This window comes from Poecilia mexicana, unplaced genomic scaffold (assembly GCF_051168715.1).
Source record: "Poecilia mexicana isolate PSO_F unplaced genomic scaffold, ASM5116871v1 scaffold_7, whole genome shotgun sequence".
NCBI lineage: Eukaryota > Metazoa > Chordata > Actinopteri > Cyprinodontiformes > Poeciliidae > Poecilia > Poecilia mexicana.
In genome coordinates, this window is record NW_028263376.1 from 10415896 (window position 1) to 10432695 (window position 16800).

General features: G+C 39.4%; 1 protein-coding gene across 1 annotated transcript in view; it reads right to left on the minus strand.

Annotated features, from left to right (window-relative positions):
- Positions 1 to 1289: 1289 nt before the first annotated feature.
- LOC106922581 (cadherin, EGF LAG seven-pass G-type receptor 3) overlaps positions 1290 to 16800 on the minus strand; it is a 36029-nt gene continuing 20518 nt past the window's right edge. The window contains exons 3-12 of the mRNA XM_088007504.1: positions 16256 to 16478; positions 13849 to 13964; positions 13322 to 13410; positions 12472 to 12629; positions 9260 to 9423; positions 7516 to 7641; positions 6540 to 6709; positions 4486 to 4671; positions 2572 to 2682; positions 1290 to 2440 (exon numbers count right to left, since the gene is read on the minus strand). Of these exons, the coding sequence (XP_087863630.1) occupies positions 2183 to 2440; positions 2572 to 2682; positions 4486 to 4671; positions 6540 to 6709; positions 7516 to 7641; positions 9260 to 9423; positions 12472 to 12629; positions 13322 to 13410; positions 13849 to 13964; positions 16256 to 16478 (1601 nt within the window). The 3' untranslated portion in view covers positions 1290 to 2182. The remainder of the gene's footprint in view (positions 2441 to 2571; positions 2683 to 4485; positions 4672 to 6539; positions 6710 to 7515; positions 7642 to 9259; positions 9424 to 12471; positions 12630 to 13321; positions 13411 to 13848; positions 13965 to 16255; positions 16479 to 16800) is intronic.

Sequence of the window (16800 nt, forward strand, 5' to 3'; positions counted from 1 at the left end):
CCTTAATCATCTCTACTCAGTTGGTCTTGCATGTTTAATCAATACCTGCAGAACTGAACTGCAGCTGTCGTTAATAAATCTCTGAATTATCACCAGATGTCTGTTCGTCTTCTCTCTTCAGCTTTCGCATTTGCCTTTTTATTTTTCCTGTTGGGTGTGCAGCTGTCATCTTAATTTTTCTGCACTTTTGTGTGAGCTTTTAATGCATCTATTCCCAAATGTGTCACATGAGTTTTCAGGCTATTTGATGTGATTTTATGTGCCCTTGCGTTGCCTCAAAACTTTCATTTTTGCACCATTTCTGCCATGTGCTTTTATTTTTTCCAACTCATTAATCATTAAAATATTTGGGCGCCTTTGTTCCTCCTCTGCATTTTTAATCCTTCCTATTGTTTCTCTCCATCTCTCCACAAATATATTTTCAATTTTCTCTCATCTGTTTCCCCTCCCTCCTCTGTTTCTCCTTTTAATCATCTTTTTCTCCAGTGTGGTAATTCCACCTCATTATATTTTACCTAACCAAGGGGATTTTGGAAGTTAGCCTGGCCTCAACCTCTTTTTCTGGCTTCAAGTGAGAGCTCATTATGTTTACCTAAACATCAGTTTAACCCAGTCAGAGTGCTGACAGACTCCTACAGAGAGATGGGCATGTAATAATTTAATTTCTCCTTCTATTTCAGAAAGTCTACCTATTTTTTTTAATTCAATAGAAAGGACACTTTGACATGCCTTTCATCATGCAGCACCCATTCACACCTATTAGCAACTATGGCAAAGATACCATTAAAAAAGCTGCACTTCCAGCCATTAAACAGTCTCACACTGAAAACTAATTTAAATGTTTTTATTCAGTGAGGAACCAAATATCCTGTTAAGAACTAACTGCAAAATCCTTCGTGGAGTAATCAGCAAATCCTGCAAGTTTATCACAGGAAAAACATGATATGATGTCATTCTGGTTTCTTTAAAAAAAAAAAAGAAACCAGAATGAATATGAGTTGTAGATCTACCACAACCGACCACACACTGCAGGACGATCAGTTATGAAATCACCAGCGTGAATCTTAGATCAGCCAACGATCAAAGATAGTGATAAGGAGAAAATAGGGGCAAAAAGATGGGCACATCCGACTGCATTAGGTAGTCGGATGTGCCCATCTTCTCTATTTAAATCTCGTGATTACTGAAGGCCAATACAGTATTCAGACTTCATAATCTGCACTCTTTTGGTTGAATGCAGTATTTATTTCCACTTTGGCTTTATGTTGTTTAGCTTTTATTCAAGTGCGTTTTTTGTTAATGGAGACTGAGAATCCATTTTATTTTTGTTTTTGGTTGTTTTGTTTATTTAGTTTATCAGTTCCAGTGTTATGTGTTCTTTTGAAAATAAAGTGTATCTACCTATGGCAGGAAATCACATGCATTATTAGTCATTTCCATTAAATCAGTGTCAAAAGATCTTGAAACAATATTATCGTTTATCACAATAATTTTTTAGACAATTAATCGTCCAGCAAAATTTGTTATCATAACTCATAATTGCAACATCTCTAAACAAAATGAAACCAGCAAGATTTCTATGAAAAATATATAAAAATAATGTGGTTACCAGGAGATGTCAGAATAGTCGATTCAGGACGAAAAGAGAATCTCATCAAAATAAATTAATGTAGGTAACCCAACTTCCAGCTTCTGCATCTTTACACAAAACAAAGTAAAAAAAAAAAAAAAAAGCCAAAATAAAGAACAACATCTATGCTGTCTTGTCTTAATATAATAAAGTTTCAACCAAACTTTATTATATTATATTAAATATTTCTTAGCAAGAAGTCTTTTTAAATGTTCAAAATAGGGTAAAATAAAATAAAATAAAACATGATGATTGCTGATGTGTTCTTTTCACACACATTGAGTGCTAGAAGTAAAGGATCCAAGTCTTCACTACGAAGACCTTGAGCTGCGTTTTCTACAAAGTGTTCGCACATCGATGTCACAAAATATTCAAAGCAGAAAACTTATTCTTTAAAAATATCAGTGTTAGTTTATGCTTACGGTTGACCAGTAAAATCTTGAATCAAAACTTAGTAAACCATAAATCAAAAGGCAAAGCAATGCAATAATAATATTCTTCATATTTACAAATGAAATTAAGCAGATGGTTTAGTTAGAGTTAACTGAGCCTTCACCAGCCCAAGACAAAATGTTTCAGTATTATCACATCGTCATCAGCAGACTCACTTAAAGCAGAAAACCAACTGCGTGTGTCCTGACCTGGTTCACAGATGCAGGTGTGGCGCTCCCAGACGTCGGTGCAGCGGCTGTGAGCTGGACAAGGAGACGAGACACAGGGGTTTCCGACATTACAGCCGGTCTCCACCTTGACAACCCTGGATGGGCGCGGGAGGGCGGGGGCATCCGGCCTCACGCCCAGACGAACTCCCTGCAGGCGAAGCAAGGATGGTGTCGAAGTGAGGTAAGAAATAGCTGAGAAGTGACTGATTTCCTCTGACGTTGAAAGCTTCCATCTACTCATCTGCCGAAACTTTAAAAATTCAGCGCATTAATCTTCACCTGTATGCATCCTTTTATCCCGTTCTGGACCTCCCCAGAGCCCAGCACTCCTCCGACGTGCAGGTGTTTCACTTTCAGGCCATGAATGTCATTTCCCACAATCACTGTTCCCTAATGGGGGGAAGCAAAGACACAGAGCTGAAAGGGTTAGTTTGATAACGCCGCGGCTGCCTTTATTACTTATTTAAAAATGTCTAAAAGAAAATCAAATAATCTGCATAAATCTCAAAGTAAGAATTTAAAGATTAAAATGTTCATAACACTTTGACTATTTAACTTTTTTCACACTAGAACCACAATCATTTTTTTAAGTAGTGCATAATTGTAAAGCAGGGGAATGTTTGCACATTTTTTGACATTTTTTCAGATAAAATCACAAAAGCTTCAATTTATATTCAGCCCGACTGTCACTTCATAAAACCTACAGTAGTTACAGCTTTAAGTCTATTGGGGTTCATCTTGACAAGCTCTGCACATAAGGAGACATTTTTCCCCCCATTCTGCTTTGCAACACAGTATGTATGTCAGACTGGATTAAGAGTGAACAGTCTTTGATCTAAAACACCTTATTGTAGCTCTGGCTTGACTGGTTGCCGTTCTTCCATTAAGGCCAGATTAGTGGAGCGTTTGACTAATATTCATCCTGTTAACAGTGTTTGGCATCTGACCTTTGGATTTCTGTAGTTCCTCCAGATTTACCAGATTTGCCTCTTGACTGGTTCACTGAACAATGTGAAGCTTTAACACAGCAGCTGTCTGTATTTATACGGAAATTAAATTAAACAAAGGTGCATTTATTTGCTACTTGGGTTTTCCAGGTACATAGTGCCACTTTATAGCATGATCATTGTTACTTTCAGTTGTTATAAAAATGCTATATATGTCAAGTATGACTTAAAAGAAATGTTACTTCCTGTAACAACGTTACAGGAAGTAAAGAGGAAGAAAACCAAATGCACACGACGCATTCCAGGCACACTATTAAAAATAGTCTATCATGCAAAATTTAAATCAAATATATAAAAGTTTAAAGATCTAACTGCAAAACAATGTACAGCAATTCAATGAAGGGACAATAATCTTCCTCTGAAAACATGACCGACTCTCTTTTTCCAAATTTCAGTAAGATACTGAAGAGAGGTCAGTACTCAGATGACAACCCGGAGGCAAAGCTGACGAGGTGAGTAACTCTCAGGAAGAATGAACATGAAATCAACGAGATCCACTCATTACTGTTACAAGGGAAGACGCTCTTGTAATCCCTGCAAGAATGCAACAACCTTTCAGAAATATTCAGCGTTTAATTTTCTCCAGAAATGTTTCAGATCTACAAATGCTTTCTGCAACATCTAACCTGCGTGTTTTTTTTTTCATGCACTTTGAGGAACATCTGAAATAACAACAGCAAAGATGAAAGGCGTTACGTAACCAAGGATCATTTCTGAATCCCAGCAACATGAAACAAGTGTTTATTCGACTTCAGACAAGCCAAAAATGATGAAGCGTATCTCTTCTCTCTGTACTTAGGGGCTGCCCCACGCTGCACACAAACCCATGCAGACACACACATTGAATAGAAATCATCCACCATAATCTGACACAGTAATCTGGCAGAGATTAGGGAAACTGGGATTAGTGTCCCACATCTTGGGGGACTCTGATTCTGTGCAGGGATGTAGAAAATCTGTGCATGCTGCAAACATTTCTATTTAACTACGATTTATACGCCAGCAGGGCGGAATGAGAAAAATTAATAACGGTTGAATCACAGATTTTGAAACACCACTGGATATTTATTTATTTTGAAAAGCTACAGACAGAAATTCAGAGTATCTAAAATAAAAAATGCTCAAAAATATTGTTGCTATCCATCTTGACGCCACTCAGTTAGAGGTTTCTATGTTGATGATTTACCTGATAGAGTCCAAAGTCGAGCCGCAGCGTGGCGACGTAGCGCGTCTCGCGGCCGCTGCGGACGTCTCGCAGTTCCAGCTGGAGGTCGTGCCACCGGCCATCTGCCACTTGAACCTGATCCAATCGCAAGCGCACAGGTCTGGTGGCGCCGCGGGTCACTGAGAACATCAGCTGACCGTTTATCACCTGCGACGTAAGAGGGAACGGTAAAACAGAAAAGTCAAACACAAGAACGGGTGAGGACAAAACAAAAGAAACGGATCCCGTGTGAATGTGGCGTCTGATCTTGTGAGCCTGATCATGTGTGAAAACAAGAGCATGAAATCTAATGATGCTCCTGCCAAGATTCAGAAAATGTAAGGATTTTTTTTTTTTTTGCTTTACAAGATGGAAAAAGCTGTCATTAGAGTACATTTCACAGCAGTATACCATTCAGAATTAAAACCTAAATAGATCACCATTGAAAGATTCTGACAGTGAAGTGTTATCACTTTCAGTGCAACTGCAGCTAACACACTCAACCGCCTCCAAACGGTATTTTACATCGTGTGCCCTCTGGCAGGATTTAGTCTAAAACAGCTTCAAGACAAACTGCTGAAGAGACAAACAAGGAAATTAGGATATTATTTATGTTACAGCATTCATGAGAGAATATATTATCATATAGAAGACAAAAAAAAACATTGCTAACTAGCCACAGAAATTATCACAAACGTTCTCAATACATAAATGTTCACACCGATGTTCAGTACATAAAGATGTCTAATTGGGATGTAAACAAATCGCTTACAATATTAAAATACACCATTATTGTATATTTATTTTATATGTTATGTTCCATTATATTTCCTGTCAAAGTGAAGTGAGTCTTAAAGTATTTTGGGCAGTACACATGACGATGCATGACTCTTATTTTGAAGGAAAGGAAGTAGTTCTTGAGTAGCCTTGTTCTGCTGGGGGAGTTATCCAGTGAAGACTTCCTGTTGGCTTGGCTAAGAGCTCTTAGCTACATAAAGACAGATGAAGCCTCTGTGTTTATCACACAAAGTGTTGTGTAATACTTTGTGTATTCAGTAGACAAAGAACTTTGTGACAGTTTTTACCACACTTGGCTAACTATTAGCTAAAAACGCTAAAGATACCGTCTTCTTCCTAGCTTCTGCTAAAAGGTTCATTCAATGTTTTTATTCTGTCTGGACCAGGGTTGCCAAGATCCAGAATCTTTCCATAGGTTGTTGATCTGGGATGTTTGGGAAATATTCCAGGTTGTAAACTTTTAATTTTTGTTCTTTTACTTGTTGATGCTTTAACGTCTGTCTAGCAATATGAATGCCATTTAAAAAGTGGCACAAAATCAAACAATTATGCTAGTAATTACACAAATATACATGAGTTTACCATTTAGATGAAGAATAAATCAAAATTGATTCAATATAAAATAATCTAAAATGTGCATGTAGGGCAAAATTTTTATGATAGTTGAATCAGCATCGATATAATATCAGTATTGGTTGAACGGTGAGTCAACATCGACCACTTTCTGTATAATTTAAATTTCAGGCTTCAGCATGGACTTCATATTTCTGCCTAACCCTATTTCAACCTTGGTTCGCTCATATTTTGCTATCTGGGAAGCTTTTTTCTTCATGAACCGAAGAAAAAACAACTTAAACCGTAAAGCTTTTTGGTCGTTTCGGTCTGATCCGTGTAAAAGCAGAAGGTATGGTGTTGTGGCTTTAAGATCCACTGAGGGAGGTTGTCACAGAGGCAAAGAGCTGAGTAGGTGTGCAGTGGGGAATCAACCAGCTTTCACTCCATACTGCTCTGATGCAGCACTACTTTAGCAAGTACACATATTCATTGCCAATGTGAGTGTTTGGCTTATGGAAATGGCTCAAAGTGACTTAAACAGAGGTTCGTCTTTTTGGGCAGATTATACATAATAATTGTTTGGATACACCGTCAAACATGTTCTCATACTAGTCATGCTGTTTCTGGTAAACTTTGAAACATCAATAGAAACAAACCATGCGCACGTGTGCGTCTGCACCCACCTGGAACAGCAGACTGGTGTACTGACCAGCCTGGGCCTGCAGCAGCGTCCCGTCTCTTGCTCTGGTTCTGAACACCAAACCCAGGTACCAGGGCGTGGAGATGGTCACGTCATTCTTCAGGTCCCACCAGAGGGCGCTGTTCCCGAGGAAGCGATGTGGGTGTGGCATGGCTGCAGGGGATTGAGGCGAAAAGTGGGAATATAAACCGCTACATTTTACACCATCAAATGATCTGCATGAACATGTCGTAAATTATTAAACAGGTGTGCTGTAGGGTAATAAAACATAATAGCGATGGTAAAAATGAAGATTTTATTCATTTTTAAGTGATAAAAAAGACAGCTTTACTAAATGATTTCCCTTTAGGGTTGGATGTTTTAACTCACAATCAAGAAGTGTCAGTAAAAACAACTGATTAATACCCAGTTGGCATCCACCTGAGCAAAACATTGTCCAACCATAGGGGAAATCAGCCTGTGTTTATCTTTATGCAATTATAGCCCAATAAATAAAGCCAAACGTCCAGAGTGCATATCTCAAAGGAAAAGTTTAGGTAGTTTTCAAAGATACTTCTAGATACCCAGCAGTTTTTGATTGTCCTTTTTTGCCTTAATTACATCCATATGATTAAACATCACCAGGCCTAACTCTACAGATGAACATGGTTCTTCTCAATCCTTACATTTTCTGAAAGCCCTCAGCTGTGAATGTGAAATAATAGCTCTGCAGGAAAAAATGAGCAAGAACAAAGGAAAACACCAACGAACGAATGTCTTAGCACTCCTGAGCCGAACGTGCAGCCGAGGAAGGAAAGTCTCCGCATTCACACCTCAACTTAAACATGACCAAGTGATTACAGCCATTACTTGATTTACTGTTTCACAGAAAGGCTAACATTCCTGTAGATTAATGATTATTAACACAGTAGGTGCCACCATACATACGTAAGAGGTTATAAACAGATGAAGGCTCTTACTGTAGCTGCAGTCCTTCCCTCCATAACCTAGAGGACAATCACAGGAGAAGGTCTCCCAGCTCACCCGGCAGGTTCCCCCATTCTGACACGGGTTGGACTTGCAGAACGGATGTTTGGCACTGCAACCTGCAAGCAACAACACAAATTAAAAAAAAGGTTGCCTTAAAAACTGCCTGCAGGGAAATGCAGCACATGCAGCAGAGCAGATTATTAGGGATTAGTATGTTTTGTTTTAGTTGTTTAAAGAAGTCTTGATAACTAATCTTTAAATTTCAGACGACGTTAAGATTAAGAAAATGAGGTTACTGTTCTTTTTTGTAATTATGCTGAAATTATTACATCAATGTGTTGATGGATGTGTTTGTTTAATAAGTGTTTGCTATAAAGAGTTTGAAATAAAGGAAAATAACATTTTCTTTGTAGCCTTCTACAGTTGAATACGATTGACCTTTTGTAACCTTTTAGATGTTCTGTTAAACTTTTTCTTTGGATTTTACTTTTTCAATCTGTTTAAATGTTACTGCAATGCAGCAGTATTTCTGTTCAATGTTTTTAAATGTGGGCTGCACAGTGGCGCAGTTGGTAGAGCTGTTGCCTTGCAGCAAGAAGGTTCTGGGTTCGATTCCCAGCCCCAGTTTTTCTGCATGGAGTTTGCATGTTCTCCCTGTGCATGCGTGGGTTTTCTCCGGGTACTCCGGTTTCCTCCCACATTCCAAAAACATGACTGTTAGGTTAATTGGCCTCTCCAAATTGCCCCTATGTGTGTGTGCATGGTTGTGTGTCTCTGTGTTGCCCTGCGACAGACTGGCGACCTGTCCAGGTTGTACCCCGCCTCTTGCCCGGAACATTAGCTGGAGATAGGAGGCACCAGCGACCCTCCTGACCCCACTAAGGGACAAGGGTGTAAAGAAAATGGATGGATGGATGTTTTTAAATGTGGTTCGTTTTTGAAAAAGAACAGCTTTTATATATAAAAAAAATAACTAATTAGCTAGCAAAGAAAATTTGCAAGCATGTAGCTTTCTCAGTTTTTCAAGAGTCAAATAATTGGCCTTGTTTACCGAATTTGTTTTCGTCTTTTGATACAATTAGGACATTTCTATGCCATTCCTGCTCAAACTCTTGGTGGGGATTTTATTAGAAGGCTTTTGGTCTTTATCCAGGGTAAAGACCAAAACATAGTGCCAAATATTGGTCATACTGAACTGATTATTTATGTATCTGAGCAGCCGCTTGTGTGCTGTGCTAAAGTTTTAAAATTACACCTATACATATATGGTAATTTCTTGACTCTAGGGTTTAAAAAGACAATAAAAAGAAAGACTTAGCAAAGCATAATTCTATATTTACAAAACGGTTTTCTTTTCTTAATGACACAAATGACAAAGTCGCTCTCATGCTTTGCATCCTGAATGGCATAAATACTATGAGTCACTGTATGCATAAGACTAAACAAAATAAGGGATATGAGGCCTTATCCTTAAATGTAATTAAATTCTGGGCTTTAAGATTGTTAGTCATGCTATATTTCAATTCATGGTGATGTCACAGAATGCAAATCTGAAGGCAAATAAACTAGATAGGATTATTCTATGTGCTGTTTTCTTCAAAAGAAGATTGTAATAAATAAACTATTACAATAACCTACATCTGTCATTTGTTTATTAAAAACAGCTGAGAATCTATTACATTTTTTAACATTTATTCATGCATCAAGGCAATATGTTGCAGTAGCAGCGCTGACCTGGAAGTGTCCCGTTGTTTGCAATAAATCCAGCCAGATCCAGCGCCTTGCTGTCAATGTGCAGGTCTTTCATGCAACCGATAAACTCCCTGCTGCCAAAGGGAAAGTTGTCAGGCACATTGGGGACTCCACCCAGAAATAAAGGGCCAGTCAGATCCAGAGACCTAAGAAACAAGAAACAAGAGGGGGATTAAAAGGAGAGAAAATATGAGCAAAAGGGAATGAAGCAGAATTAAAGAGAGGGGGGAGACGAATGAAACAAAAAAAAAAAACCCAGGAACCTGATAAGTGGAAAGGTGCATATGTGAGAAAAGGATTTACATACTCAACAGATTAAAATGTGACATCAAAGGTGAACATTAAAAGCAACCAGATTTAGAGTTCAGGAGAGATGAATGTAAAAGGCTGGGATGCTTTTTGGAGAAAAGTTCGGGTCACCAAGGAGGAGACGTGTTAGAGAAGTGGAGGCAGAACAGAAAGCAGATGGTGAACATACAAAAGATTAAACATGAGTTACAGCAAATCTCTGGAGCGCTGCAGGAAACAGGAAGAAGTCAAACATGAAGTACTGTAGATGTTAGTGGACATCAAAACATAGCAAGATAAGAGAAAATGGATCTCTGTGAACGGGACAAGAGAGAGAGAAAGTGAGAGAGAGAGAGACAGCGAGAGAGAGAGAGAAAAGATTAAATAATGACAGAGGGAAAGCGTAAAGACAAGATGAAGATGTTGATGGCAGCTCTGAGAAAATGCTGTCTGTTCAACATGTTTCTCTTTACTGAAGAATGAGCTTTCATCCTTCTTCAGAACTACGACCAGAAGTGCTGAACGCCAGGAAACAGACAGCAGAGAATGTTTTATAAAAGCAAGAAGACAAACGATACCACAGACTCAAACACACGAGAGCTGAAGTAACAACTGGAGCAAATATCAACAGAAAGAGTCATTAGCAAAGGATGTGGAGTCTGCATCAGAGGAGGCTGAGCTGGTAATGGATAAATGGAAAAGAAAAAAAACGCGTTGAAGTGAAGTGAGTCTCTGGCCTTCGTCTTTGATCGGTCTCCTCTTCCTCCTGCGTTCAGCCAGAGCCGACAGGACACAGAGAGCTTGATCAGAGGACAGAGATTCACACTGTGGCACGATGCCTTCTGAGCCACTGATCCTGCATAAACTGTCTGGGTTTTATGCACCTGTTGGTGCATCTTATTACATATATTCATAAAACAGACTGCAGTTCCTTAAAAATGTATTTATTCCCCTTGAACGTTTTCACTCTGTGGACGTTCTGGATGGAGTGTGTAGTGTTTGTTTTTTTTACTAAAGATGGAAGTTTATATGTTGCGTTCAAATATTCTCACACCTGAGCTGTGGATCTCTGCGGCTCCTCCAGAGTCATTGTGGACCTCTTGGCTGCTTCTTGTTTTGCAGTCTCTCATTTTAAAAGAACAGCAGTGTGTTGGTAGTTTGCACTGGTGCCACACTTTTCTATTTGTTCTGTGAGATGCTAAAAGCTTGGTGTATTGTTGTTGTTTTTTTATCAATTTAAAAACTCCTCTACAGTCTTCACGAAGCTGTTTGTTCAACAATGTTTACTGAAATGTTTGACAGTATTTACCGATTTAGACTGCATTTGGAGACACTGGTGAATACTTTTCCAAGGGGTTTTGTGAGTTCGCAGAACTAACGATGTAGAGCATTGATATATAGGTATGAAAAGAAATATTCAGACAGACAATTAATAAGGAAATCCCTTTGCTTCAGTATCGCTTTTACTGCTTCAGTTTCCCCCAAAATTCCCTCAGTCGCCTCTTTGCAAGGATTAGACCTGGGAATCCTTTCTGACTGGCTTCAGAGCAGGATTTTAACAGATTAGACAGAGTAAATCTGAGCTGGATTATTTTACTTCTCCGGTTTTTGTTTGCTAAGAAAGAGGGTAATGTGCTCGCTAACCTGAATTAGAAACTTTAGTAGGTTTTTAGGTGAAACAAAATAATACCAAGCAATTGCAGTAATTCGCACCAGTGATGAGAAGCTTTTCCAGTGTTGTGAAATTCACGATTGAGGTTTTTATTAAGTTGCTAGGAAATATTGTTTTCCAGCACACCGTAAAACAGTAAATCAATAAATGCCTAAAATTTGCCTAAACAAATACCAACATACATTCTGAGTCGTTTTAAAACTAATCTAGTGGCCCACTGCCAGCTGGGCTGACACCAGTCAACTTTATTGGATTTTTACTTTGTGGAAATTACCTCTGTATAAACACTGAGCCGCTGATCAGTCCCAGATTATATTTAATGAAAGCTATCTGTGCGACGCCACCGCCACCTCTTGTGCAAACACCACTGACAGCGCAGGGTTGGCGGCAATTAAGAGGTTTTCAGTAAGTGCACCAGAAATAAAATCTGTTCCTACACAGCTGAGGTTTAAATCAAGGTAGTACAGAGGAGAGCACGTCGTTTTAAAAATAGATATATATATAAAGGTTTCAAACTGTGACCAGTTTTCATTTAGTCCAGACTCTTAGTTTTTATTTCTTAGTCCAAAAACTGTTGAGTTGATTGTGATTCCAGTTCAGATCAATTTAATCTGCATCAGTTGACTCCTGAATGTTTTCACAAGTAAAAACTTTGGTTTTTGTTTTCTGGCGGAAATCCTCACTATTGGTCACATTTTACATCTGCCTGTGGTTCCATTAAAAAACAAAAACAAAAAAAAAACAGTGAATGGATCAAGAACAGCATGAAACTAAACATAGCCAAAGAGCAGAAATTCATTTTTTAAAAGCAACTTCTGAATATAGTGAATTTACTCCTAACAGATTAATAACTAAGATTATTTCATTCAAATAAAATGTTTGTGAAATGAAATGAGACAAACATCATACAAAATATTATAAAACAATTTGAAAAGTTATTTTTCTTTTGTGTTGATATTTCATAAAAATCTAAAATTACATGTACCCTTCTCAATAATTTACAGAAATATCTACACTTGGTCTACAGAAATCAAACCCTTCCAACAGGCGCTGAGGAGCTTTTTGCATGTTTCCACTGGGACTTGAACAATTTACCAAAACAGTGGAGATGTGATTGTAGCATTAAAACCAGACATATGCAGGACAGCTGGGAGAGAATCAGAGCCGGGAGAAGGAAGAATAAGGAGAGAGAAACTGAATGGAAACCGAGAATCCAAATACTAAAAAAACTCACTTCTTGCTGCTGGTCTGTTTGCCCTGTGCGGCACAGCTATAGTTTCCAAGCTGCGTGCCGAAGCGAAGTGAGAGAGCCGTGTCGCAGTCGTCGATGCTCACCACGGCCACCTTCTCGTCAGACGGACCCTGGGCTTCTCCGATCAAACTGCGTCTGGGCTGAACACATACATTTACATACGCAGGATTAAGACGCAATCCAAAGAGCTGGAAGAGAATGAAACTAGTTGAGTTAGGATGACATGCAGGACAGAGAACAGCTTTTGCTTGTTAAATCTAAGAACCACGACTGAGAAACACTGTGCTACCGTAATAAATGTTAATCAAAAAAAAAAAAGGTGGGGGGAATCATAGTTAGTGTGACAAGAAGTGAAAGCATATATTTAGCAAAAACAAGGAAGAGCAGGCAGAAGATATTTCTAATCTTTTCATCAGGTTTTTAGTTTTAAAAAGGGAAAGAATGGCAGGTTGAAAGGAAGAGGGATGTTTTTGTGCATCATGACACACATTCATACTCACATAGCGTGTAGCCGGCTGAAGACAATGAAACAAACAAATAAAAAATAAAAAAATGTAGAAAATTAAAAGAGATGAGCAGCAAATATGCAGGAGAATAATGGGGACAAGCAAACGCCCACATAAAAAAAATAAGCGCTCGCAGAAACAAATCGTCTCAAACCAAAGTGCTCCGTCAGCACCAAAAACTTTTCTGCCAACATATCAGAAGCACGAACAACAAGCGAAACGCGAACTGAGGCGTTATGATGCCATCCGACAGGAATCGGAGATCAAAGTCGAGGGATGAAAACTGTGGAGGTTTGCAGGGAGTGGCGGCGACGCGGCAAACCCACCTTGTTGTAGTAATGGATGTGAACCGTGTGCCAGTTTCCGTCGCTCACGCCGCCGAGCAGGAAGGGGCTCACCTGAGTGGACGACTCACCTGGAGGCGGACGGAGAAAGACGTGTTAAACCCGAGCAGGCGGCATCGTGGTTGTGCCTGTTCGTCACAGAAACGCTTTACTTTCGAGAGCGACGCAGGAATGCGGCCTGCTCTATGTCCCGATTAAAATAAATACAGCGATCTATGCGACTCCATGTGCAAAATAAACGAATTTTTGCTCAACAACATTACTCTCTTTGTTTTGAGTCAAAGCGTTTCCTCCCTGGAGGCACAAGGAGACAGATAATTAGATATTATCGTCCCTGCAGGGAAATTCCTTTCCAACAGCCTGAGCATGTTCATGAGGCATGAACAAAAATTACAGCTTTATGAGAAAAATACAGTAGACGTATGCGCTATATTTACACTCTCGTAAAGCTTCCTTCTGGGAACACAGACAGTGTTGAGCAGAGCCTCACTCCTCTGCTGATGACGTACCTGTGGAATATTTGAAGACCACTTGTCCTTCTTGGATCTCCAGCGCAATGAAATCATGTTTCTCATTGAAACGTCCGTTGTAGAAGAGAAGGCCGCTCTTCTCCAGAGTGGCAAAACTAGACAAGACACACACACACACACACACACACACACACATACGATTCATCCAATAAGTATTAGCTAACAGGCATTATCATAGTTTTACGAACCATCAGGAAGGTTAAATGGATACAACCCAATCGTCCCATGAGAATACATTTTTAACTCCACCAATGTTAAAGGTCAGCTTCGGTTGTGTTCAAGCTAAGAGATAATTAATGTGTGATACGGCTGAACAAACCATAAAGTCTAGAAGGTTAAATTTTATACAATTACAAATCCTTGTTAATGTTTTCTTACAGTACAGAAAAGCTGCAATGTGTAGAAATCTACAGAGAAGGAAAGCTTTCTATGGAACGTAAGATAATCCGTCATAAAACCTTATCTGGGGACAGTTTCTCGTCTACATGAACTCCAGTCTCATCCTTGTGCATCCGACGTGTCATTGTGCCATCTTTTAATGCATGCAGATCAAATCTCTACATGCCTCCAGAAACAGCAGGATAAAAAAAGGGAACATCCTGACCTTTGTCTGCAGAGTTAATGTATCAGAGATGCACACAACTAGAGGGAGCAAACATATGCAAAGGAGCTTGCTTTACATCTTCTAGATAGCGTAATTACTGTTGGGGGAAATTCATTATTTGAACTCCTCATCAAAACCAAGTGACTTATTCCCACTAGCGATAAAACTGCATGAATAAATATTATGTCGTCGTTATAATTCCTTTTCCTAAAACTGGTTCAACTCGTCAGTCGGCTGTGACTTCAAGCAGAGCTGAAGAAATGAAAAAATGTCTGGAAAAAAACAAAACAAAACAAAAACAGCTTGTAGACTCACATTTTTCCCCAACTGGGCTGTGAATATGTTTCTACCTCAGGGTAAAACGTTGTGTTTTCATATCTCAATTCAGCAGCGTAATAATTATCAATACTTTAACACAGTGGGTTACAAATACAAGAACCTTTGTAGTTGTAGACAAAGATCTAACCTATGTGACAAAACACAGAAAGTCGAAGAAACTTAGAAACTATGACTGTGCCGTTCGTTTCTAAGCTCTTAATTGGATGTTTCAGGGCACCTGTGTATAGGCGAGCAGGACAAAAACTATTTCACAACTGAAGACTTTTGTCATCCAGTTTTTGGTAGAGAGAGAGAAAAGAGAAAAACGATAAATCGTGCAAGCGGAAATTATTGCGCCTGTTTTAAATTTATCATGTGATGAATTGATTTATCGCTTATTGCAGCAGAGCTAGGAGCGGCCAGCATCAATCGGTCCATCTTCTATAAAGGAGTAACGTTAACAGATTTGTTAAAAGCTCATAAATTAAGTCTCTCCTTAAGAAAGACCCCCTGTAAACCCTTAACTTCATTCCTCCACTTATCACCGCAACACAAATGGACGCCACAAATCAATAGAACAAATCAGACGCAGCGCTTTAAGGCACCAACGACTGACGTCTCCCAGAAGCCACTAATGGTGGCCGTATCAGGCCAGCAACAACCCCACGGGCAACATCACCTTAGCAACTATCGTTAGATGACTTCACCCATGGCAACCATCCCATAATCCTGCATGGCCACTCCTTGAGATCTCCCTTGGAGAACCAATCGGCATGTTAAGAGGCTGCAGACAAATGAGCGTGGGGGTCGTAGCATATTATTAGAGTTAATCAAAAGCAGACAGAGCAAGACTGGAAACTATAGTTAATTGGTAGCTTATTAGTAAACAATGTTCTGGCAAGCTCATAAGCCTTTATATACGCATGCATTTACTTCACAGAAGCAAAAACAAATCCTTTTATTAGCCTTTGGTAATTAAATAAGTTGGATGTTTATGTCTAACGTCATGAAAAAAAAAACAAAAAAAAAAACACAACTTATCAGCTCTGGTAACGAAGCTTTTTATTTCCCTGATTTGACATGAAAAGAATGAGGTCACCCATGTTTAAGCCTAAAGGACAGGAGACAAAAACGGGAATGAGATGTAAGATAAGAACACAAATTTTAAGGACAGGAGGCCAAGGAGACGCTACTGAAACCAGCAAATTGGCAGATGAAAGAGAAGTGTGTGGAGAAACGTCCCTCCTCAATGGAGGAAGTCGGCAAAGATGAGTAACAAGATTGATCTCACATACCGATGAAATAAATACATTAAAGAGAAGATGCTCTGTGAGGGAAGCCAGAATCAAAGACGAATACTTCTGCATCTCAGTCTGACGGAGGCTGGATGATGAGGTACGGGAGCAGACAGGAGACAAGCAACAAAGAAAGACTTTCTAATTGTGCGCTTTAAACTCTACTGACCTCAGTGAAATGGAGAGGTGAAATCTCTGCCTGAGGCCCCGGAACATGGCGAAGGATTTGGGTGGGAAGGACCTGGCGGTGATGGTGCAGTACGGCCGCTCGTAGCCTCCCGGCGGACACTCGCAGCGGAAACCTCCGCCGGAAAGCTCCCGACACGTCCCTCCGTTACGACACACGCCGGGCACGCACCGACCCTGCCTCCGGTCCAACTCACATCGGTCACCTGAAGAAAGGAAAGTAAACCATCAGTTTACATGTTAACGAATGAAACGGCTGAAATTAAACCTCTAGAAAGTGCAGATTTGCTGTAAAACAGTTCTTGGAGTTATCAGATGTTTCAAAAAAGAAGGAACAAACACCCTGAAATACAGAGATCCTTTTCAGGAAGTATTTCTTTAAAGTGGGATAAAAAAAATAAATAAAAAAAAAACAAGCCAGTGAAAAAAGCAGATGCTTTAGGCGAGCATCGTTCAGACGGGCAAACATTCTGGTTAAAACTTGTGACTCAGATTAAATACTCTTTAAAATGAGGCTGATGAGGCACT